Source organism: Eubalaena glacialis, chromosome 6 (assembly GCF_028564815.1).
Source record: "Eubalaena glacialis isolate mEubGla1 chromosome 6, mEubGla1.1.hap2.+ XY, whole genome shotgun sequence".
In the NCBI taxonomy this organism is placed as follows: Eukaryota; Metazoa; Chordata; class Mammalia; order Artiodactyla; family Balaenidae; genus Eubalaena; species Eubalaena glacialis.
In genome coordinates, this window is record NC_083721.1 from 114,279,290 (window position 1) to 114,305,194 (window position 25,905).

Here is a 25,905-nt window from a genome sequence, read left to right on the forward strand (position 1 = left end):
CTGAGACAATGAAAATGCAGAGAAATTAGTTATTTGCTCAATGCAGTGACTTAGCAACAGGACTGGAATAAGAGTAGTATTCTAAATTCCCAAGAATAGAAACAAACGTTATCCTATCACCCAACTTCTAGCAAATGCAAGAAATGCACAGAACTTCTTTCAAAGTAAAATGATAATGCATAAACTTTGAGAACAGCATAAGATACCTGAAAAAATTTAAAAAGCTTTTCTTGGTATAAGACATGTCAAGAGCCAACTGTGAATAATGAACAATTGTGTCAGTCTCAGAGTGCATACTCCCCTTGGCTGTCTCCTTCCAGAATTGGCATTTCTACCTAGACTAATTTGGTTCTTGCTCTTTAGTTGCCTAATTTTGTATATGAGGTGTACACAGCAATATTTCCTTATCTCCTTCTTCAATTGTCAAAACCCCATCCATACTGTCAAGTGCAACGTGCTACTTCCATCAGATGTCTTTGCCATACTAGGAAATTCCCCTGAATTCTCAAATTGTGTTTTCTCTGTACCTCTTGACACATCACACGTTCAGCTGGATAATGTGTTTGTGTACATTTTAATGTCTCTACTAAATTAAAAGGCCAGCTGTTTTCATTTATTTTTATCTTCTAATGACCCCAGTAGAAGATAATCTTCTAAGGACTCTTTTATACGTGATATAGTGCATCACACACAAAAGGTGCCGAACATTTGGTCAATGAGTAAGTGAACGGGTATAGTGGACAATTGTAGTGCCAACCAAAAATATCAGTTTATCTTGTTTTTCTTTTCTAGCTATTTTTATTTTTCCTTCTAATATAGTACCTTGAACATAGCAGATGCTCAATGTGTTCACTGCTATAATTGTTTAAAACACTAAACATCCCTTTAAAAATAACAAAGGCTTATGTAAAGTAATAAATTAGAAAATATATTGTTTCTTATAAAATATATGTTTTGGGAATTATTAGCTACAAATGAGTTGATCCTGATAGGCTAAAATGCATTTTTTAGTGACACAGAAAACTCTGATAGTAAATTTATATAGATTTTGGACTTCAACATACCTTGATTTGGTCCCTTGTCATTTACTATCTTTGTGAATCTGGGCAAATCAGTTAACCTCTCTGAAACTCAAATTCACCATCTGTAAAATAGGAGTACTAACATTAACTCACAGGAAAGTTACATTAAATGGAAACTTTATACAAACAACCTAAATCATGGGCCTTACTCACAATAAATAAAATGTATTATTTCCTTCCTTCCTACCCTTTTTTATTAAAAACTTTTTTCTTAAAAATTAAATCTAAGTAAAATGCATAGTATCTTCATTTTGGTCAAACAAAATTAAAATTGACACATTTGAAATTTAATATGCACAATGTAATCCAAACTGAGATGTTTTGCAAAGCTTTTAAGAAATATCTAGTATAACTGGGCGTTTTGGACATCTGTGTCTTTTCCTTTCTCTTCTAGGAATGGTGCTTTTCTTCTTTGGGGAAACTGCCCTTCTCCTACTCTGTAGGGGATCAATGAACATAATTTCTACAACCTTCTCACTTCCCCATGGCCTATTCACATGGGTAGGCATGTTTCCAAAATGGGCTAATTGGTTTTTCTCCAGGATTTGTCAAAGGTACTGCAGTTAGAGGTTGTGCTTCCCCTGGGAAGGAAGCAGAGAATCTTTGAGCCTGTCATGGTTGACCAGCATGGCTTCCTTTTGGAGAAAGTCGACTGGCAATCATAAAGTAGACCACATGGAAAGAAGGCCCAGTTGCTCTTACTTGCCCCAAATTTAGTTATGGGGATCAACACAATCTCCAGTTTTGGCTAAACTAGCATGAGTCTGATTTTCACATTTGTAACCAAAGTCAAATATAAGCAGTGAATCGCCTAGAATTAGCTGTATCCTGCTCCCTCCTCCCTGATCCACCTCTAAACGTTAGCATCTGACCCCCAGGTAAATCATGGTGCCTACCAGGTGGAGCATTTAGGTCTGATCACTGTCTAATTTACTGGTTTCTGTTTCACAGTCATAGACTGTATCCTTAACTTTTGTCAGTGTTTGGCAAATGCTAGGGTTTTGTGTGGAGGGAGACCAATGGAAGAGTGTGGCCGGATCAGTTCAGCCCTTTAGCATTTTCAGGGGTAAAAGAACCCAAACAGACCCCTCTGGAGTACATGCTCTGTTCTCACAGAACCACTTCGAGCAGTCAGTGGGAAGTCCGCCAAATCCCTCTGCCCTACGTTAAGCCGTGTGTGTAAAAGCCACCCCATAAATCTGAGATCTGGCCTGTCGTGGGGTGGGGGAGAAGCTCCTGACCCAAATTCTCTGCCCTGAATTCCTTGAATCTAAGTAGACTGAGATACCAAACTGAATAGCTTCTAAAATAAATCAACACAGCTTAAACCCAGGGGAATTCTATTTCTCTTTTTGGTCAACTTTTCCATCATTCCCTCCCTTCCATCTTTTCTCCCATACTTCCTCTTTTCTTCCAAATGACATTTTAAAAATGGTTCTTAAAATGTACTGTTTTCACATTATAGAAATATTTAAAATTCAGGAAAAAAGGGAAATAAGAATCACCTGTAATATCACCAAAGATATTCCCTATTAATTTTTCACATATATTCTTCCAACTCTTTTCCTATGCAACAGTATTTTAACATGATTGAAATCATGATGCATACTCAGCACTGTGTCCTTTCCATACTTTCTTTGAACAAATCTAAACATTTTCTGCTGTTTAGTTTTTTTCTTTGATGTCATGGATAAAGCTGCTGTGACCATCTTGCCATTACATCTTTGACGACGTACTGTAGGGAACACAGAGCTTAGATAGCATTTGTGTTGAAGGATTAACACCAAGGTAATCGATAATCCAGGTACTTGACCCCATTTTTGTCTTCTGGATGTAGAGTAAACTTTCAGGATGCATTATAATTTGAGATGATCAAGTCAGAAATGACAGCAAGTGTACTTACAGAAGTGGAATCAGATGTTAATATGCCTGATAGACCTGAAAAAATTGTTAGTTTTGGCTAGAAAGGAAATCCAGAAGTATAAAAATTAGTCACAATGGCTGAACTTGGTCTTTCTTCACTGCCCAGGATGAGAGCTCAGCCTTGTTTCCAGCCAGAGCCAATGCTCATTCTTCTGCCAGACTTCGCTGGCACAACCTAGAGGATCTGCTTTGTCAAACAAAATGGAAGCAGTTTGGCTATGAGGATGAAAACGCTAGCAGAGTTTCTCACTGTTTTAGAGGAAATGCAAAAAAAAAAAGGAGTTGAAATTAAGACAACACTGTTAAAGATTAGAATGCAATAAACATGTGCCACGTGGACACCAGTCACACGTGGCTCCTCTCTTCACCTGATCAACCAAAAGTCAAGTCCCTCAGTCCAGGGACAGTGCACAAAACCAGTTTTGGCTCCCGCCTAAGTCATCTGATTATGCCTGTAATTCCCTATAGCATTTGGCCACCATTTTTTCTTAACTTTTGAAAACAAATCAGATCAGAAAACTGTGGTATCTTTGCAAGAATGGGGTGGTGAAAACAAGAAAATATTGGTCAAATAGTTTCTATCATTCTTTTTTTAAAAATAAATTTATTTATTTTATTTTTGGCTGCGTTGGGTCTTCGTTGCTGCGCGCGGGCTTTCTCCAGTTGCAGCAAGCGGGGGCTATTCTCTGTTGCGGTGCGCGGGCTTCTCATTGTGGTGGCTTCTCTTGTTGCAGAGCATGGGCTCTGGGCGTACAGGCTTCCAGTAGTTGTGGTGCACAGGCTTAGTTGCTCCCTGGCATATGGGATCTTCCCAGACCAGGGCTCGAACCCGTGTCCCCTGCATTGGCAGGAGGAGTCTTAACTGCTGCACCACCAGGGAAGCCCTATCATTCATTTTTAAAAGATTCAATTTGAAGCTAGCAGGAAGTGTAAGGTTACAGAGATAAAAGCTCCATTTGGCCTTAACATTTTTCAAGACATAAATGCTGTGAGGATTTACATGGCGGGTGGTGGGGTGGGAGGGATGGTGGTGGGGAGGCTGGAACAGAGCCGACTAGGAATAAAAGCAATAGTATGAAAAATATTTGTTTTTATTTTGCATTTTTAAGACTGGAACCTGATAAAACTTCCTGATTTTCCATCTTTGGCAGGGTGGAGTCTTATTTCCAAACTAACAGTTATCGTCTACTTGAAGAACTACATCTGGGACAACAGGAATGATAAAGGCTTTTGAGGAAACTCTAACAACAGCACAGACCCAAACTCGATGAAACTTTGGTCTTTGTTCTTTGGATTATAATGTAGTTTTATTGGACTCAGACATTTACATGGGAGTTTTGAGATTATTTTATCCAATGGGTCTTAACTGGGGAATAGATTAAGACAGCACTGGACGTATTCTCCTTCTCTTACTAAGAACTACTAACAAAACCTAATTCTCTTTATTTCAGGTGGGGAAAGCAGAGGCCCAAGAGAAGAGATCAAATGCCCAAGGTCACTTTGCCATTAGTGGCAGAATCAGATTAGAATAAGAAAAGACTCTTCTCCCAGGATAGGATAGCGTCCTTTCCACCTTACACCTAGAATTTACATAGACAGTGCAGCATGGAGCAGACACCTTACCAATGATGTTGCCAAGAACTTTTTCTATATTCATCCCTGAGTGACATCAGCTCCCAACCCTTGGTGTCTCAGCTTATTAACTCTTTCCTTGACCCGGAGTCGGGCATGGTTAGACTTACGTGTGAGATCATTACAGATAGGTTTTAACTGATGGGATAACACCAAGTGATTGGGAATGGTTATGAGAGACCATAACGTCCCATACAACTCAACAACTGCGCCACGTACAATTAGTGATGTCCGCACGTGTGAGGGCTGGGAAGGTATTGGTATTCTGACTTTGGTCTAGCCCTTGGCCTCAGAAAGTCTTATATTTCTAGAGATAAAAGATCCAGGCACTGGAGAAACTTTTTTTTCCAGAAAACTTCACTCAAATTATTTCATAAGGATGGGAGCTGTCTGTTTTATAGAGCTGGCAGTGGGGAGTCTAGTGCCTTTTTATAATCTGTACTAGTCACTCTTCAGTTCTGGTTCTTCAGCTGCTCTGACAGGACGGAAATTAAATAATTCAGAGATAGCTTTTCTCTTCAGCACTGGATGCTCCAACTATTAATATTACTTAGGAATGTCTTAAGTTTACTTTAAGGAAATATACACATAAGTATACTTTGAATTATCCACAATAAAGGTGGTAGTGATAAAGGGGAAAAAGATGAAGTTTTATCCATGAATAGCTTGAAACTGTATTTTCAATATTTATAATAATTTTAGGAAGGACTTGTGGAAATTAGTCCATTAAAATCTCAAGTACATAAAGATGATAATACACAAGGATGTTCATAATTGCACTATTTGTAACAGCCCCAAACTGGAAACTTCTCAAGTGGATCAACAATGGAAGGGATGAATTGTAGTATAGTCACACAACAGAATATTGTTCAGCAATGAGAACAAAGAATCCACAATCACATGCAACAATACAGATGAATCTCACAAACGGAAAGCTGAGTGAAAGAAGCCAGACACAAAAGAATACATGCTGAATGATTCTATTTACATAAAAGACAAAAACAGGCAAAACTAATGGATGATATTAGAAGTCAGGACAGTAGTTGTCCTTGGAAGAGTGAAGTGATAGTTGGGAGAAGGGGCTTCTATGGCGCTAGTAATGTTCTGTTTCTCAGAAGTCCTGGCTACAGGGACATGTTCAGTGGGAGAAAGTTCATTGAGCTGTACACTTATGCTTTTAAATTTTGGTATATATGTTATATTTTAATACCATTTTAAAAAAACATGTAAATGGACATTTTTCAAGAGGCAGGAAAACCAACACTCATATTTTGGACGTTCCTTCATTTTCATGTTTTGTTAGGAAAAATAAGGATTTTGGACTTCTTTTGTAAAATATTAATCAAGTAATGAAATGAACTAAACTAGCAAACAGGACAGGAAAAGAGAACATAAAAGCCTGAAGAGCTGAGCTGCTATCAGGGACTAGACCTCCCCCTCCCAGAACTCTAGGCGAGTTAGAATTTTAGAAGCAAGTCCACTGGATGTGTAGAAGCCTCTCGTTTCTATTCAGAAATGCGCTTTCCAAAGCTAGATGGCTGGCACAATAAGCTTAGTGAGTAATGGGTTCACAATTTCAATTTATTATCAAAATATTTCCATCAGATGACAAACCTGAAAAGATAAGGAGATGCAGAGCTACATAGATGCAGTTTTGCCCTTTTATCACGGCCACCTTAGGGACAGATTTAATTTTGAAAATCCTGCTTGTAAACCACAACTCTTATGTATCTTTAGACCACTGTCCAATGGCAATTTTTAACCCAAAGTTTGTGCTTAAAGCTTTTCATCAATATGATTTATAAGTTTAAAAAGTCTCAAATCTTCATCTGTACATCACTTTACAGATCTTGGTTCATAACTATTTATCTTGGTCTGAAGCTTCAATATTCAATGATTAGCTATAATAACAATTACTTAGTCATAAGTGTAGTTAATAATTAAATATAAAAATTATTATTTACACATTACTACAAATCTCTTAAAAAGACCAAGTTTTGAGAGAGAGAGAACAAGAAATTGCTTAGAAAATTGCAGGGAGCCTCAAGAATCTCATTATCAGTCAAAGCAGGTACAACAAAAAACAGTTTTAGACACTCATTTTTGCCCTAAGAGTGCTTAAAATACAATGCTCTCAGAATGAAAAAACTGATGATTGGCAAAATTAGATTAAAACTACATTAAGTCCCAAGGCCCCAATATGTATAAGAATTCTTTGGAAGAGTTTTGAGGGAGCATAAATTTTGCAAATAAAAGTAAAAATAAGTACATCGGCAACATGTTTTTAACTCTCACGTCACTGCTGTGCTTTTGGTGCCAACTGAATTCTTCCACCTCTTCTTTCTCCCTTTGATTAGAAATCCCGGTCTACATCAAGAGAAAACATCAAACTGGCAGATCATATGAGAAACAGAAATGAATGGCAATATTCTCTTTAGAGATTAAGCATTTTTTACACAGTGAGAAGTGATTGATTTGATAGACATGAGACCTCTCCTCCCTCCACATTTTTCCAGAGTAACCTAGCTTCATTTTTATTGCTCTCATCCCTGGGAACTACCTCCACGTAATCAGTGACCTCTCTGGCCCTTTTTCTCTCAGATAGAGTTCCCCATTTCTGTGATGTGGGCAAGTCTAGCCGAGGACTGCACCGCTTCTTCTGAAGATTACCAAACCCGGCATTTCTTTTCTGGATTCATGTATGAGTTCTTGCGGCAATGAAAGGCTTCTGAAAACTCGGGAGAGTTCTGCAAAGTCCCAATAATCCTGTGAAACAAACAAACAAAAGTCACCATCAGCATTTGATACTCATGTCCATACCATGCAGGAGCTCTACAGAATTTTTTTATGTAGGCCAGCTGTGTGGGTTTGGAACTTTCAGTTTAAAAGGAAATTAAAAAAACAAACAAACAAAAAAACAACTGGTAGAATGAGCCCATTCCTTTTCATTAACAGAATGTTTAAATGCAGAGGTAGCAAACTACAGGAGTTAAAAGCAGATTTTTGAAGACAGATTGCATGGTTTGAATCCTGGTTATGAGTTGTATTTATTTAGCTTCTCTGTGCCTCAGTTTCCTTTTCGGTAAAATGCATATAATAATATTACCTGCATCTTAGGCTTGGTATGGGGAGTTAATTTATAAACACTCTATATGTGTTTGTAAGATAAGTGAATAATTCATATTTGGAATTGCAGTTATTTTAAGAAGAATTTGGTTAAAGAATAAAATTATGATTTCTTACTGTATCTTGAAAGGCCTCACACAATAACTTTCAATATAATAGACTTTAAATAGATATTTGATTTAATAGGGAAGATAACAATTATTTTCTTTTTTCCCAAAAGAACCCCACAGATATCAGAAACTGGATTCAGCCTGAGTAACTGGAAAGGGTTGGCAAGATGTCAATTTCCTCTTAACTCTAACCCCAGTAGGCAAAAACAACACTGTCCAGCCCATTACTGGCACCAAGCAGCATCTGAGGGACGGACAGGTCAGTACAGTGATGCAGAGGTGATGTTTTCCCATCAAGCCTGAACCAGCTCCTTCCCTTCTCTTCCCACTGGGACCATCCCACCTCAGCCACCTTGGGTTGGGGGCAGGGGGCTGGGAGGCAAGTGGGCTGGAGCGGTGGGAAGCTAGGAGGTCGTTCTAACTTGCTGACATCTCCCTACATGGCAGATGTGTGGGCGTGTATACGTCCTAGCGTTTCTCTCCCCTCTGGCCCCTTCTCCACACAGCCGTCAGAGGGAGCTTGAAAATTTAAATCAAGTTCAGTCATTCTCTTCCTTAAAACCCTCCAGGGGCTTGAAGGATGATTCAAACTGCTCTCCACGGTCTCCAACGTCCTGATGGCTCCAGCCTACCTTCCAGGCCTCCTCATGGTCTGTTTCTCCTCCTGTTCCTCATTAAGCTCAAACTACACGGATTCACTCTCCATCATGCAAACTCGCCAAGCTCTCGCCCTCTTCCGGACCTGCTGTTCCTGCCGACCACACTCCCTGCAAAGTTACTCCCTGGTGCCTACACGGCTAACTGCTTCTCAGCCTTCATGCCCCTGCTTCAGCTTCAACACACCTCCTCAGAGGTCTTCTTGGAATACAGTCCACGTGAGTCTCTCCCACCTGTGCTAGCCTGTCACAGCACTTATCACGACGTGCAATGATTTTTCTCTCCTTCTTTACTTCCCGACTTACTCTCTACACTATAATCTCTATGAGGACAAAATACTGTGTATACCTTGTTCCCGGCTGCACCACCAAAGCCCAGCACAGTGCTTTGCTTATTGCAGGACTCCGGAAATAATGAATGAGCCCGTCACCTGGCCATGGTGATTAGATGCAGAGAGTAACAGGGCATTACGAAGAAAAACACTGCTCAGTGTTCTTGGTTTATTTGCTACTGTGGACCAACCAGAGAGGAAGAAAGCATTTCCTTTCCCTATCTCCATTCCATGTCGAATTTCTAAAAGTTCTCCTTCCTACTGTGTCACCCCTCACCACATCAGCTATTTCTCAAATTCCCCTATCCTTCAGGGAGGAAAACTTTTTTGGTTGTATGTTTTTGAGGACTCCTAGAGGAGTCTTAAAGATTGAAAGGAATCTCTCTGGTATGAAGGGCTGGGGGTTGAGGTTGGGGAGGGTAGAGCAGAGGAATTTACATCTATTCACCCACTGGCTGGAGAGGGAGAAGACTGGCCTCCCCAAGACTGAAGAGGGGCCCAGTAAAGGCAGGTTATATGAATGACAAGGACGTGCCTGTCACTCTGAGCAGGGCCCTGAGAGGACTTCTGATAGGATGGTGCGTGGCTGTCGAGGAGGCTGAATGTCCAGAGTGGCGGTTCTTGCTTCCCTTGACCATGACCAATGGAAGGAAATGGAGCCACCCGACTTCAGATAGGGCAATCAGACTGCAAGGATGTCAGCACCCATAACAGGCTGGGAAAGGAGGTTATTCCCTAATTTCTAGGCTCATGAGATGCCTTTGGATTCCAGTATAACCCTAGAAAGGAGTACACTGAAAATGACTGAAATTAAATTTCTCACCTCTTGGCTTAGGGTGGGAGCCTAGAGTTTGAATTAATTTGATTAATAATAATAATAATAATGTGTCATTTCTTACACCTGAAAGTTCGAACAAGTTCACTTGATACATGGTCAAAGTGATCATATATTTAAGAATATAAAGATTTTAGACATCGGGGATTTATATTAGTACCTAGTCTTTAAGGTTCTAGGCTCACAGACTCTGAGTTAGAGAGGTGCTTTGATTCATTTAATCTGATCCTCTTCCTACATTAGGAAGCCCTATGCACTGGCTGAGGGACAGTATTCTGGTGGTCTGACTCTTCCTCTAGCTGGGGAGCAAGCTCCCTGATGGACAGGGTAAGCATTTGAGGGTCATTGGCTGAAAGAGCTGCTCTTTTTTGTTTTTTACTTTATTAACATTTTTTCAAGGGATTGTTGTCTCAGATATCACCATATGGAGATAAGTACTTCAGTAAAATTGTCCAAACCCAAGACTTAATTCTACATTTCTCTTAAAAATATTAAAGAAATTAAAAAAAACCACAAACCTTAAAACAAGAAAGTCTTCACAAGACACCACTGGGATTTGGCCATGCAGCAACACCCAAACTAATGCACACTCAGCCCTCTGTCTCCATTCCAGCTCCTCTCTTTCCATCCAAAAACTTCCATTTAGATAATATGATTCTGAATAATTAGGTCAACAATGTACCAGGGCTTCACTTATTTTCCTAGGACTCTAATTAGTGTTTGGTTGTTTATAACATCAAATCTTTGGATGGATGACATAATCTATTTCAAAATGTGGATACATTATTAAAGTGAATCCCTTCGCTAAGGGTGGAATCATATTTCATTAACATTTTTACATGAATTTCATGCTATATGAAAACTATGTAGTTTTTGTGTTGTGTTTATAATAACAGAAGATAATAAAGGTTTTTATTGATTATTTCCTAAAGTAAGTTACTTGAAATTTTTACTTTATTATATAAAATATATACTGCTGCTGTTTTATCATACTACTGCTATTTATTCCCATGGTAAATAATCACTTGTATTGAAAATACCTAAGAGATGTGGAATTGAACATCATGTAACCAACAATGAACTTTATATCTGACTACTCCTGTTTGAATTTAACTGTTTTTTTTTCTTTTTCATTACCGAATGAGCTTTTTACAATTAATGAGTTCTCTGACAATCTTTTGCTACTTCTCTTAAATAAACACCTGGGCTACAAGGTTAACCAGCTTCATTCATGAGTAAACTGTACAATTTTTATCATTAACTGATGTTCAGGATTCTTTTAAAGTAAGGTCACATTGGTCTACACATGTTACTCTATAAATTCATGAAGAAATAAATGCCTGAATAGATTCCCAGGTAGGGGCTAAAGATTAATAAGTGCTAATAGAAATTCTACAAGGCCCACCAAAATCCACACCATTTATAAGATATCAGAAACCAATGCTAATATTTAAGGTAAATGGAGGAAACATCAGTATTTCAAAGAGGGTTTAGCTTAGGTATGTTAAATCATAGAATAATAAGGAAGAAAATAGCCATATTACTTAAAAATGTCTAAATAAAACACTAGAAAGAATATTTTTTAAAAAGTATTAGATATTAAGCTGTGGAAAACATTTCTAGCATTATTAGTGGCGTAGGTTCTATAAAGTGTCCTTTATTCTGACTGGAAGATGATCTCAAGCAATATAAGTATCTAAATTAGCACCATTACTATTTAGGTAGCAGACACTGATATCATTTTGTCTATTTGGACTTACTTTAAAAAATTATCAGGGACTTCCCTGGTGGCGCAGTGGGTAAGAATCTGCCTGCCAATGCAGGAGACATGGGTTCGAGCCCTAGTCCGGGAAGATCCCACATGCCGCAGAGCAACTAAGCCTGTGCACCACAACTACTGAGCCTGTGCTCTAGAGCCCATGAGCCACAGCTACTGAGCCCTCATGCCACAACTATGGAAGACCGCGTGTGTAGAGCTCATGCTCCACAACAAGAGAAGCCAGCATGATGAGAAGCCTGCACACCGCAACGAAGAGCAGCCCCCACTCGCCGCAACTAGAGAAAGCCTGCACACAGCAACAAAGACCCAATGCAGCCAAACATAAAAAATATAAATAAATAAATAAATAAATTTATTTATTTTAAAAAATGATCAGACCCTTATATCTTATACAGAAATATTATATCTATACACCATGGTCAAGTGGGGTTTATCCCAGGAATGCAAGGATTCTTCAATATATGCAAATCAATCAATGTGATACATCATAATAACAAACTGAAGGAGAAAAACCATATGATCATCTCAATAGATGCAGAAAAATCTTTCTACAAAATTCAACACCCATTTATGATAAAAACTCTCCAGAAAGTAGGCATAGAGGGAACTTACCTCAACATAATAAAGGCCGTATATGACAAACCCACAGCCAACATCATTCTCAATGGTGAAAAGCTGAAACCATTTCCTCTAACATCAGGAACAAGACAAGGTTGTCCACTCTCACCACTATTATTCAACATACTTTTGGAAGTTTTAGCCACAGCAATCAGAGAAGAAAAAGAAATAAAAGGAATCCAAATCGGTAAAGAAGAAGTAAAGCTGTCACTGCTTGCAGATGACATGATACTATACATAGAGAATCCTAAAGATGCTACAAGAAAACTCCTAGAGCTAATCAATGAATTTGGTAAAGTAGCAGGATACAAAATTAATGCACAGAAAGCTCTTGCATTCCTATACACTAATGATGAAAAATCTGAAAGAGAAATTAAGGAAACACTCCCATTTACCATTGCAACAAAAAGAATAAAATACCTAGGAATAAGCCTACCTAAGGAGACAAAAGACCTGTATGCAGAAAACTATAAGACACTGATGAAGGAAACTAAAGATGATACAAACAGATGGAGAGATGTGCCATGTTCTTGGATTAGAAGAATCAACATTGTGAAAATGACTATACAATCCAAAGCAATCTACAGATTCAATGCAATCCCTATCAAACTACCAATGGCATTTTTCACAGAACTAGAACAAAAAATTTCACAATTTGTATGGAAACACAAAGGACCCCAGATAGCCAAAGCAATCTTGAGGAAGAAAAACGGAGCTGGAGGAATCAGGCTCCCAGACTTCAGACTATACTACAAAGCTACAGTAGTCAAGACAGTATGGTACTGGCACAAAAACAGAAATATAGATGAAGGGAACAGGATAGAAAGCCCAGAGATAAACCCACGCACCTATGGTCACCTTATTTTTTTTTTTTTTTTTTTTTTTAGGTAACCTAAATCTCAGTGATTTTTTTTTAAACATCTTTATTGAAGTATAATTGCTTTACAATGGTGTGTTAGTTTCTGCTTTATAACAAAGTGAATCAGTTATACATATACATATGTTCCCATATCTCTTCCCTCTTGCATCTCCCTCCCTCCCACCCTCCCTATCCCACCCCTCTAGGTGGTCACAAAGCACCGAGCTGATCTCCCTGTGCTATGCGGCTGCTTCCCACTAGCTATCTATTTTACATTTGGTAGTGTATATATGTCCATGACACTCTCTCACCCTGTCACATCTCACTCCTCCCCCTCCCCATATCCTCAAGTCCATTCTCTAGTAGGTCTCTTGGTCACCTTATTTTTGATAAAGGAGGCAAGGATATACAATGGAGAAAAGACAGTCTCTTCAATAAGTGGTGCTGGGAAAACTGGACAGCTACATGTAAAAGAATGAAATTAGAACACTCCCTAACACCATACACAAAAATAAACTCAAAATGGATTAAAGACCTAAATGTAAGACCAGACACTATAAAACTCTGAGAGGAAAACATAGGCAGAACACTCTATGACATACATCACAGCAAGATCCTTTTTGACCCAGCTCCTAGAGAAATGGAAATAAAAACAAAAATAAACAAATGGGACCTAATGAAACTTAAAAGCTTTTGCACAGCAAAGGAAACCATAAACAAGATGAAAAGACAACCCTCAGAATGGGAGAAAATATTTGCAAATGAAGCAACTGACAGAGGATTAATCTCCAAAATTTAGAAGCAGCTCATGCAGCTCAATATCAAAAAAACAAACAACCCAATTCAAAAAGGGGCAGAAGACCTAAACAGACATTTCTCCAAAGAAGATATACAGATCGCCAACAAACCCATGAAAGGATGCTCAACAACACTACTCATTAGAGAAATGCAAATCAAAACTACAATGAGGTATCACCTCACACCAGTCAGAATGGCCATCATCAAAAAATCTACAAACAATAAATGCTGGAGAGGGTGTGGAGAAAAGGGAACCCTCTTGTACTGTTGGTGGGAATGTAAATTGATACAGCCACTATGGAGAACAGTATGGAGGTTCCTTAAAAAACTAAAAATAGAACTACCACACCACCCAGCAATCCCATTACTGGGCATATACCCTGAGAAAACCATAATTCAAAAACAGTCATGTATCACAATGTTCATTGCAGCTCTATTTACAATAGCCAGGACATGGAAGCAACCTAAGTGTCCATCATCGGATGAATGGATAAAGAAGATGTGGCACATATAAACAATGGAAAATTACTCAGTCATAAAAAGAAATGAAACTGAGTTATTTGTAGTGAGGTGGATGGACCTAGAGTCTGTCATACAGAGTGAAGTAAATCAGAAAGAGAAAAACAAATACCGTATGCTAACACATATATATGGAATAAAAAAAAAAATGGTTATGAGGAACCTGGGGCCGTAAAGGAATAAAGACACAGACGTAGAGAATGGACTTGAGGACGTGGGGAGGGGGAAGGGTAAGCTGGGATGAAGTGAGAGAGTGGCATGGACATATATACACTACCAAATGTAAAATAGATAGCTAGTGGGAAGCAGCCGCATAGCACAGGGAGATCAGCTCTGTGCTTTGTGACCACCTAGAGGGGTGGGATAGGGAGGGTGGGAGGGAGATGCAAGAGGGAGGAGATATGGGGATATATGCATATGTATAGCTGATTCACTTGTTATAAAGCAGAAACTAACACACCATTGTAAAGCAATTATACTCCAATAAATTTGTTAAAAAAAAGAAATATTATATCTGAATAACTTTAGAAACACATTTATAGATCATATAGTAAATATTATCATAACAACCATTCCCTGAAGCAACTGTAGACAGCTAACAGAAGCTGGATTTCCAAAATGAAGTCATTTAAATTTCTAGAATATCAGAGGGAAATGGTTTTGCTTTAAATACTAAAATTTTAGAAGTTTATTTTAAAGTACAAAAAACTTTAGTTAGGAAGAATAAAATAATTATAGCTTAGACCTAACATGGTTTTATAGATTCAGCTTTATATGGTTTTATAGATTCTTTATAGTTATACTTTGCCTTTTGCTTTTGATACTGTGGTTATTTAAGCATAAGGTTACAAAATCGCCCTTTGTTTCAGAAATGTTTCTACAGAAACCACCAGGCACAATTTTTCAATAGCAACTCAATGTCTATTAGTTTTTAAGGTTCTTTAAAAAAATGTGTTTTACTTTGTACAGCCAGGAAGCAGCCTGTTTCCAAAACTAAATGTGACCTCAACCTTTTGCCAAGGAAATCCCTTTACATCCAGAGAAAATAATAATTTCCTTGACAAAAGGTTGGCATTCCATTTACCCTTTTAAAAAAATCAACACATACTTCTCTTATTATGAATGAAAAATAGTCAAAGAGGCATCTTTTAGACCAGAACAAAGAAAATAAAAGTTACAAATAATTCCACGTATTTCTAATAAAATACTTTTTTCAATTTAAAATTGGTGGTAGAAAACAATTACATATTTACCTACATGATCACTTAACCAATGATCAGTTACTGACATTTTGAGCTATGCAGACATAAATGAGCAAAAAAAAAAAAAAAAAAAAAGCCCTTAACTGTCAGCAAATATGGAACGTTGCAAAATCCATATACTTTATTCATAGGAACTCTTATTCTGTTCGTATCTCTCTCATGTAAAAGTAATTCAAGTACTAATTTTCAAACACATATATGTAATAGGCACTTCATATACATTAACATTAATCCTCCTAGCAGCTCTCATGATAATTTAATCCTCACTTTATATATCAAGAAATTGAGACCCAGAGGTTAAGGAATAGCTCATAAATGGTAGAGCCATTGATGGAACTCAAGGGTTTCTTACTTCAAAGCTTGCATTCATTTTTTACCATAAATTATAATGATATGTTTTCTGAGCTAATTGGAATGGAGGAATGGCACAGCTGAATGCAGGCAATACCTTAACAAGAAAGAGAACTAGGGAAGAGAAAAACAAATAGAAAAACTCTAATAAAAAACTAAACTGAAAAGTCAAGAAAATCACCATTAATGGCTCTGTAGTGTAGGAATAAATAACTCCACATGTTATAGCTTCTGAGGCTTTCACTAACCTAATAAACAGTGAAACCATAAGTAATAGTCATAACAGAAGTCTGTGTCATGAAAAAAAGAAAGCTTAGGTTTTCTTCAGGATACTGTGTTAATAAGGCAGGAAGTTAGAAAAGTTATTTTAAACAGAGAAATTTTAATCCACGGGTTAAGATAAAAATGTTAATACTCAAGAGACAAATGTTAGCTGTCAAAAATTAATGTGCCACCTCTTGTTCTCTGAGGATGCCAGATGTACAAGGTACTATATTAATATTACTTAAATTCACCTAGGCTTTTTATGGATATATGCTTTGGTTCCTGAGGATATGTAGGGCAGAACTTTGACAAATTAGATTGTTATGGTCGTTTGTGTGAGCTTATAAATACTCTGTTATCCTCAGATTGTTAGATCTTAACCTCTGAAACTTCAGTAAGGAAAAAGACAACTTTAAAAAATTAAAGCTATTGAATCACTGTTGTACACCAGGAATTAACATGGTGTTGTAAGTCAATTATACTCAAAAACAAACAAACAAACAAATACACTTAGAGAAAACGCTATCAGATTTGTGGTTACCAGAGGTGGGAGGTGGGGAGGAGGGGAATTGGATAAAGGTAGTCAAAAGGTACAAACTTAAGGTACAAACTTCCAGTTATAAGATAAATAGGTACCAGGGATGTAATGTATGACATGATACATATAATTAACACTGCTGTATGTTATACATGACAGTTAAGAGAGTAAAACCTATGAGTTCTCATTACAAAGAAAAAATGTTTTTTTCATCTAATTTTGTATCTATATGAGATGATGGATGCTCTATAAAGTTATTATGGTCATCACTTCATGACGTACGCAAGTCAAACCCTTATGCTGTACCTCTTAAACTTATACAGTGCTATATCTTAATTATCTCAATAAAACTGGAAGAAAAATTTTAAAAAGAAAAGAAAAGAAAAATTAAAACTAAAAGTTACAAAACCATAATGACAATTGATCCAGGGACTTTCGTTGCTCATTACCGAAAAAGAAGCTAATTTGTATATCCTAGCAAGACTAAATTTAGCTTGTACTATACATATAATAGGCGTATAATAATCAATTGTGGAGTGAATGAATTTTGAAAAAACTGTTAAGGCAAACACCAAATGATGATGATGATGATGATACTAGAACAAGCTGAGTAAATTCTTTAATTTTAAATGTGCTATTTTATTGTTTCACAATTGCATGAGTTTTTTCCCCAGGAGTGAATGATCTGGGCAGTATGTTCATGTCTATTTTAGGAAGATCTTTTAAAATTGGCCCATTAGTTTTCTTTTGTTCTCAAACTCTGTTTCCAACAAACCTACAAAATTTTTAATTTGTTTTTCACACACTCATGCCTGAGAGGTGTTGCTGTTGATCAGTGAATCAGTGATGAAGATTTTAGTGCCTGCGGAAGAGGTAGGAATTAGGAATTCAGTCCTAAAATAGATACATGGGGGTCTAGAATTTGACATTCAAATGCTGGTTGGTTGATTCTCTTTCAATCCAGTGTTCTCTTAGGTTTTCTGATTTGGGATGGATTTTAGATATCTTATAACTCAACTTTCCACTCTGCACAGAATTTTTCTCCAGCATCCCTAGCAGGTTGTTCTCTGACCTCTTCTTCATGGTACTCTCTCCTGGAGCTTTGGGGATAACTTTGCTCCAAAGTTATCAGAGGTTGGGACCTCTAATTACTGGAAAGTTTCCCTCTGTGTTGAATGGAAATCTTTCTTTGGAACAGCTACTCATGGGTTCTAGGCCTAAGCCTTTTGCAGCCTCTTAGAAATGCCTCTGCTAGCTTTAAATAGAGCCACTCTTCTGAGGTGACATCTTTGTTGGAATTTATCAAGCACTGGGCCTAGGTCACATACATTCTGCGGATAAGAGCAGTCACGGCTATGCTTGTGTAAACATGACATCCTGAAGTGTTCTGTTACTCCTTTCGGAGACCCTCAAAAAGAAAAAAGGAAAAAAAAAAAAAAGAAGGAAAAAGAAAAGTACTGGATTTCCAAATTTTACAGAATCAGAGTTAGAAAAAACCCTCCAAATTTGAAATAATGGAGCCAATATTGGAGCACCTCAACAGCTATTCATAACCACGCACCTGAAATTGCCTGGACTGTGCACGTCTGTTTTAATGGAGTTGACTGCATACTCTGGCCTGTAGGTCCCACACCACACCTAGGGACAGAAATGGAAAAAAGAAAGCAGCATACTTAGGTTCCATCAAGGATTATTTGTTTGGGCAATCTGGAGGAAAAGCAAACTTCCTATTGCAAAAATTAAATTGGAATTCTGCATTCCTCAACCAATTACTCTTCAAATAATGTTCAATAATAGGCAGCCAGGAACATAATTATCATTAATATGGTCTGACAGTCTGTTACACACAATGAAAGTTAGTCAATCAAATGCTCTGCCACAATTGATTAAAACAAGAAAACTCAGCATGCAATATCTAACTTACTATGAAATTATAACTCAAAATGATTTTCATATCTATCAATCAAGAAGGATACAATACCTGGGCAAAATTCAAGAAGAACAGTTGTTTGTGATTTAGGTCAAGTCCAGGAAGTAATTTCTCTTCACCATGCTTTTTAACATAATTTTGATAGGCCTAGGCAGTTAATGAAAGAGAAACATGATGTTTATAATTTCCAAATTTATATATAAATCTATGCAAAGATCATGTAACCAAGTAATTAACCTTTTATGTCAGAATCACCATAATAATATATTTAGTTATGGCAACCTACAAGTATTTAATGGATTAGAAAGAAAACTAGAATTTACTTACAAATGCTCTGAAAAGAACAAGATTAATGATTAACAGATGATAAAAGCCTAGCATATGTCAGATGATCAGCAAATGTTAGCTGAATGAATGGATGACTTAAATAGTGATGAAAAACTTATCTAAATGTTGTTATATAGATGGGTTAGTCTAGCCAGTTGGAAGAAAAGATTGCCAAGGGAGTCTGTAATTGCTGTACTTGGCTTGGTTACTACTCTCAGCAAAAGAGACTCACACCAGACTTCATATGAGTGATTCCTGACAAAAGTCAAGGGAGTCTCTTAAGAGCCCTTAGAGGCCTAGCACCCTATGATTCTAAGAATAAGGATGTGCAATTATTATGGCCCGCTGAAGACAGGGCAAAATAGATTGAACCTCAGTCACATTAAGGAGAAGGAATTTAGATTACTTGAACATCAGGAAATTTTCTTAATTCTTAAGGATCTATAGACACTATTGAAAAATGTAGTTTTCCTCTACTAAATACACTTAAGAAAGGGATTGACAACAAACTTTCTGAGATGTGTTAGTTTCAGTTTAATACAAAGAATGGTGATATTAGATACACAGAAGATATATTTCTTTTCTTCTTACTTGCCATCAACATAGATTTATTGAGTCTGTAATGTGCAAAGATGCTGGGAATATGGGAAAGACTTGAGCCTCCTCCTCTTAGGGAGCTCACAAATCTAGCAGGGAGCATTACAAGTCAAGATTTCATGCATAATAACATATTTGCACAATTGTAATTTGCTTCATTATTATAAATCTGTACTTGTTCTACATGAGGATCTCCATGCAAGTACCCTTAACCCAGACTTTGGCCGAATTTTTACAGCAGTGATTCTCAATCTGGTTGCGTATTAGAATCACCATGGAGTTTAAAAGGCCCAATGCCTTCCATTTCCAGGCAAGATGGAGTGACAGGGACTGAATTTACCCTCCCACTGAAACGACCAAATGATAGACAAAATGTATTAAACAATGGTTTGCATGACACTAGACATCAGGCAAAAAGGAAAGTCATCTCTGGGAGATGGTAAACAAATAGGAGGAGCCTTACGATTGCCCCAGCTTTTTGACTTGAGCATTTCCAGGCCACAAAATAGAGCGGGAAACCCCAGTGGGAGCCTGGTGGACTCCTTGAGAGGGTGAGGAGAAGGTGCTGAGAATTCAGGGACACCAAGGAAAGGGTAATGAAGAGGAGAAAGCTGCAGAGAAAGAGCCTCTCAGAGATCAATGGCCCCTCAGGTATTCAGCTGAGTACCTGAGTATGCATGTGAGCAAACTACCCAAGGCTAGGGAAGGAACCACAGAAAAGGATTAGAGTTAAAAATGTCTGGTATCACACAAGACAAGAACGAAAGACCTCAAGATTCACACTGTAGGTTCTTGCCTCAGCAGTGCAGAATAATTATCCCTAGACTGAGCACTACCCCAGACATGCCTAACAAATTGTAAAAGCAAGACCTAAAAGGACCAAGCCATTTCTGAGGAATTTAATGGCATCCTAGAATAAAGCTCAAGAATATTTAGCGGAAAACAAAAATATCCACCACCCAAAAAGGTAAAATGCACAATGCCTGGCATCCAGTAAAAAAATTTCCAAGTATTCAAAGAAGCAGTAATCTACCATCTCCCAGGACTTGGCTGGAACTCATTCTTTTGGAAACTTTGCAGCCAGATTAATCTCCCAAGCCTCACACTTGGATCATCCAGGGTCACTGCCAAGTCACAGACCCCACCAGTCAACTCTCCCGCATTGCTCTGATATTCCCTCCTCCCCTCCAACCCAAACATCTCGATGGAGAACAAATAACCCTATATCCTCCCCCACTCCAATGAACGTTCCATCCATCTTTATGTCAGTAGCCTGATTCTATCCTGTGGACACCTTGTCCCCTGTACCTTCTCAAGTAGACTCTGTTTTTTCTCCCACATGTGGGCTACCTCAGCGTTGGGAAAACAACTCAAAATCATGCTCACTCCTTGCTGCTTCCAAGACCATTATTCCTCCACTGTTTTGTGAAAACCCCTACTTTTTCTTGTGCACATAGTATCCACAAGACCGTCTTTAATCCTTGTTCAAATCATCAAATAATGGCATATTTTATGCAGGGTGCGAAGCTGGATCTCCAGCACCAAGTGCCAAACACATAGTAAAGCCCTCAGGAAGTATCGTCGAATGTTAAGAATGAATGGAAGGGGCTTCCCTGGTGGCGCAGTGGCTGAGAATCTGCCTGCCAATGCAGGGGACACGGGTTCGAGCCCTGGTCTGGGAAGATCCCACATGCCGCGGAGCAACTGGGCCCGTGAGCCACAACTACTGAGCCTGCGCTCCGCAACAAGAGAGGCCGCGATAGTGAGAGGCCCGCGCACCGCGATGAAGAGTGGCCCCCACTCGCCGCCACTAGAGAAAGCCCTCGCACAGAAACGAAGACCCAACACAGCCAAAAATAAATAATAAATAAATAATAAATAAATTAAAAAAAAAAAAAAAAAAAAAAGAATGAATGGAAGCCCAAATGAGATTCTAAGGGATGCTCCAACAATACACTCCTCTGAGTCTAATGGTTTAGACCATTACAAGGCCACACGCTGGGACCATATCACTTCAGTCCCTCACTATCATTGTAATGGACTCTAGTTTAATATTATGCCTGTGGTTTATGTTGATTATTGTTCTCAAATACTGCTTCATCTGCCATGAAACTGAGGGTCATGCTCAGTACATCAGTCAATGACTCTGAAATAAACCTTTTTATATACTATCTTTTCTAAAAAAACTATTTCAGAGGTTACTTCTTAGAAAAATATCGCCTCCTCTGTGGAACTTGCTTATCTCAATTCTATCATTAAAATATTCTGTGTTTCCTTTTCTCCTTGGCTTCTTCAAAGCTTAGAGACTGGTATTCAGCTCAATCATATCAACTGTATTGCCCCTTCTGGTTAGCATATTTACAATCCCCTTTCTCCTTGTGAATTTTCCATTTTCTAGTCATCCATTTATTGCTTACATTATATGTCTTTTGCAAAAGGCTTTAAATGAATGATTAAATATGATCAATATACACTCCAATCACTAAAAGGGGAAGAAAATATTATTACTCACTCTGTATGCTTGGCCAATACCACCATTATCAGCAATGTTTTCTCCTAGTGTGTTAATTCCATTGAGCTGTTAAAAAAAAAGACACTTAAAGACCCTTAACTATGTTTGGATTGTTAAGAAAGCATCAATAATTCACTTAAGATTGAATATAACTTTTCAAGAGAATGCTGATGACATACATGCTGTCCACCTGCTAGGTCCCAGGAGAAGTTTCCATACTGGTACACCATGCATTGGGATTGGTCTTTAAAATTATTTGCAGACTGTTGAGTCCACCAGTCAACGAGGTCTCCATCCTTGTTAAAATTTCTGCCTGGAATATATATTTATTTAACTAAAATGGGAACTTATTACAATTAATCAATTACAATCAGATATCTTTAATTCAAAGTGCAAGGACTGAAATACCAGTATGTGAGAGAACATTAAACTGGACAGATGATGAGATAAACTGTTCTGCTTTCTCATCCAGAACTGATGAAACCCGGGCTGCTGGGACTCTCTTTGCTGTTATGTCTTAGTATTAATCCAGGTATTTCACCCACTTGGCGGTTGATGTCTTAGCCAAGGCCACCAGACAAACACTCCTGAAATCATGACTTGCTTCCGTTGGATGGTTTTCACCTGAACCAAATCTGTTTAATTTGATGCTTTGAGATTGTGAAGATGTTGATATTTCACTCTGGCATTCATTTCATATCTCAAACCCTTCATTAGACATTGCAGACTCATAGTTTTGCTATACTTCAAGTACAAAGAAAAAGTCACCTTTTCTCCTGGAGCTTTCTTGCTAATTTTTTTTTTTTTTTTTTTTACTTTTTATTTTATGTTGGAGTATAGTTGATTAACAATGTTGTGATAGTTTCAGGTGTACAGCAAAGTGATCCAGTTATACATGTACCTATTCTTTTTCAAATTCTTTTCCTATTTAGGTTGTTACATAATACTGAGCAGAATTCCCTGTGCTACACAGTAGGTCCTTGTTGGTTATCCATTTTAAATATAGCAGTTTGTACACGTCAATCCCAAACTCCCTAACTATCCCTTCTGCCCAACCCTTCCCCGTTGCAAATCTTAACTACATTGATCTTTCCCCTTTTGAGCTTTAGCAGCATTTATATACGTCATATGTTTGATACTTGATCTTATTATCTTTTAAACAGTTATCTATGATGTAGTGAATAAGAAAAGGGCTATAAAGACAAGCTACCTGAACCCACATCCTAGTTCCACCAATTCCCAGTTTTGTAACTTTGAGCAAGTCTTATGTGCGTCTATATTTTTCTGTTTGAAAAATGGAAATAGTATTAATACCTACCTGTGAAGTTTGTTGTATAGTTTGAGTTAACAGAAGCTTAGTTAAGTCCTTCTTGTCTCCTTTTCTTCCTCTGGCTCTCTAAAGTTGGATTAAGGCTTAATTATTTTTCCTCTACTGTTCTCTTGTTATTTTCTTTCCACTTGTGAATCGATCTTTGTTATAACTTCAACTATTACCTCTTTACATATTTCACATCCTTACTTCTATTCCTCTCAAATTTCATTTCTAAAACTATTTTGCATTTTGGGCAGCATGTAAACATTTAATTGCCTACTGTTTTCAAGGCCCTGAACCTAGGTAGTAGGTGTAAGATGCAGCAAAAAAAAAAGTCTCTGACCACAAGCAGTTAAAAGTCCTGTGGGCACCTTACTTTCTGAGTTTACATCTGATTTTTAAGACATGGATTCTGCCCTCTAAAAGTCTAGACAGATAAGACATAAACAATCATGAAATAAGACCAAACATTATCATTGGTGTTGACAAATATCACAATGTTTTCTCAATGTGAATATTTGTTTTATTGTGTCAGAGTAAAAAGCACACATTGCTAACCTCACTATTAGAAAATTCTGATCTTCTTAAGCAACAATTTAAAAGGAAAACTAAAAGTGTGGTGATTATTAGACCAATGATATGCTGATGAATAAATGTGTTTTTGTATTGATAAATTATAATAACTCTTAATGAGGTTTACTAGGGTATATCTCAGCCAAAGAAAAGCATCAATTGCACTTTACCATTGTCATCGAAGCCATGGGTGATTTCGTGTCCTATGACCATGCCGATGCCCCCATAGTTCAATGAGTTAGACTGCTGGGCACTGAAGAACGGGGGCTGCAGAATGCCAGCTGGGAAGACTACGAGGAAAGAAGATAGTTAAGACTACTTGTGGTTTTATTCTGTGATGACAGGGCTGGGGTTGGCTTCTTGCCTGCTGAGCTGTTTTCCAGTATGTCAGTTTCACTTAATTGTATACAAAAATCTTCTGTGATAGAAACAAATGCAGGTCTTTTATTGTTGATGACAGTGAAGAGTTCATCTCAGAGTGGCACCACATCTGCGATTTATAATCATAATTGACTTTGTAACATCTATTAAGATTGTTTTCCCACTGTAAGGAGTTTAGAGCAAAGGAAAATTATCATCTTCATTCAGAAGGTCTTTTCCCCACTGCAAATATTTGGGAGAAATAGTTACTTAATAATGGAAGTATTACTTTTAATGTGTCTAATATTTTATCCATCTACAATAGCTTAGTAAATAAACAGAGCCACTCAATCGAAAGTATCCCCCAATTACACCACCCTTATTTATTTTCATCAAGGCATGTATGACTGTTTATTTATTTATTTATGGTTGTTTGGTCCTTCTTTTTCTTGTCTGTCCCCATGGCACCTCAAATATTAGCTCTTTGAGGGCAGAGATTTGTTTGTACATACATGTGTTTGTTTGTTTTTGAGTCCATTTGAATTCTCAGTTCATTATCTCCAGCACCTGAAACTGGATGGTGCCTGGAACATAACAGGTGCTCAGGAAATGTGTTGAATAAATGAATAATCCATGATGATGAATGAATGAATGAATGAGTGAATTTCCTACGGTGTCCTGAAGACTTTGCAAATAAAAAAACTGTAATTTTTATGTCTACCCTGACATCTGTCTTAACTTGCTAACTTTCTACACTTAGGTGTCTCACACTATTTAAATTTCATGTGTCAAACATCAAACTCATCATTTTCCCTTCGAAGCCATCACTCTGACTTTATTATTTCTGCCAATAGCGTGTGAAGGGTCTCAATCACCCAAACTGAACATTTTTCTATCTATCTTCGATGTCTCCTTTCTTTTACAAAGTCTCATATGATCTATTTAGGAAAAGATCAGGTCATGTACCTTCTTTCCAGTAGCATCTCTTCTGTTTATCTCCTCTTATCAGTCCTACTGCCACCTTCCTAGTTCACACTCTCATTCCTTGCCTCAAGAACTTAATTTCCTAACCGGTCTTCTTACTTCCAGTTTCACCCTACTACAATCTATCCTAAATCTAACCTATCTTGTCTGCCAATTAAAGTGCCACTGCAGTCATTATCTCTCCTCTGCTAAAACACCTTTGATGGCGTATCATTGCTCCCTAACTAAATACAGCCTCTTCTTCCTGGCCTTTGTCTCTATGGTCTTCTATTTCTCCACCTCCCCCATACTCTCCCCTTCCCTCATAATGTCCATGGTTTTGTAATTTTATCTTTCATGTTCTACAATTCTAGTATCCACTGAAGCATTATGTTCTGTAATAAAAAAAAAAATCATCAGTTTCAACACCTACTATGCATGCAAAGCCCTGGGCCATTGCTACATGGGATATCAAGAGTACAAGAGAAAGGCCCTGACCTTAAGAAATTTAAGACCTAGTTAATACAGAGTAGCAAATGTTGTTTCTTTGTCATTCAGGTGGGGTGAGTATGACATAACCTTGCAAGGGTTTCAGGGATAAATATTAGATATTTACAGAGGAGACTTTAAAATACGCTGGGCAATT

General features: G+C 37.7%; 1 protein-coding gene across 6 annotated transcripts in view; it reads right to left on the bottom strand.

Moving 5' to 3' along the window:
* Positions 1–5,893: 5,893 nt before the first annotated feature.
* The window catches only part of MME (membrane metalloendopeptidase), a 292,858-nt gene continuing 272,846 nt past the window's right edge, over positions 5,894–25,905 (bottom strand). For all 6 annotated transcript variants that reach the window (XM_061194549.1, XM_061194547.1, XM_061194545.1 and 3 more), the window contains 6 exons: positions 24,107–24,226; positions 22,231–22,364; positions 22,052–22,117; positions 18,667–18,762; positions 18,247–18,323; positions 5,894–7,403 (listed from right to left, as the gene is read on the bottom strand). In XM_061194549.1, the coding sequence (XP_061050532.1) occupies positions 7,304–7,403; positions 18,247–18,323; positions 18,667–18,762; positions 22,052–22,117; positions 22,231–22,364; positions 24,107–24,226 (593 nt within the window). In that variant the 3' untranslated portion in view covers positions 5,894–7,303. The remainder of the gene's footprint in view (positions 7,404–18,246; positions 18,324–18,666; positions 18,763–22,051; positions 22,118–22,230; positions 22,365–24,106; positions 24,227–25,905) is intronic.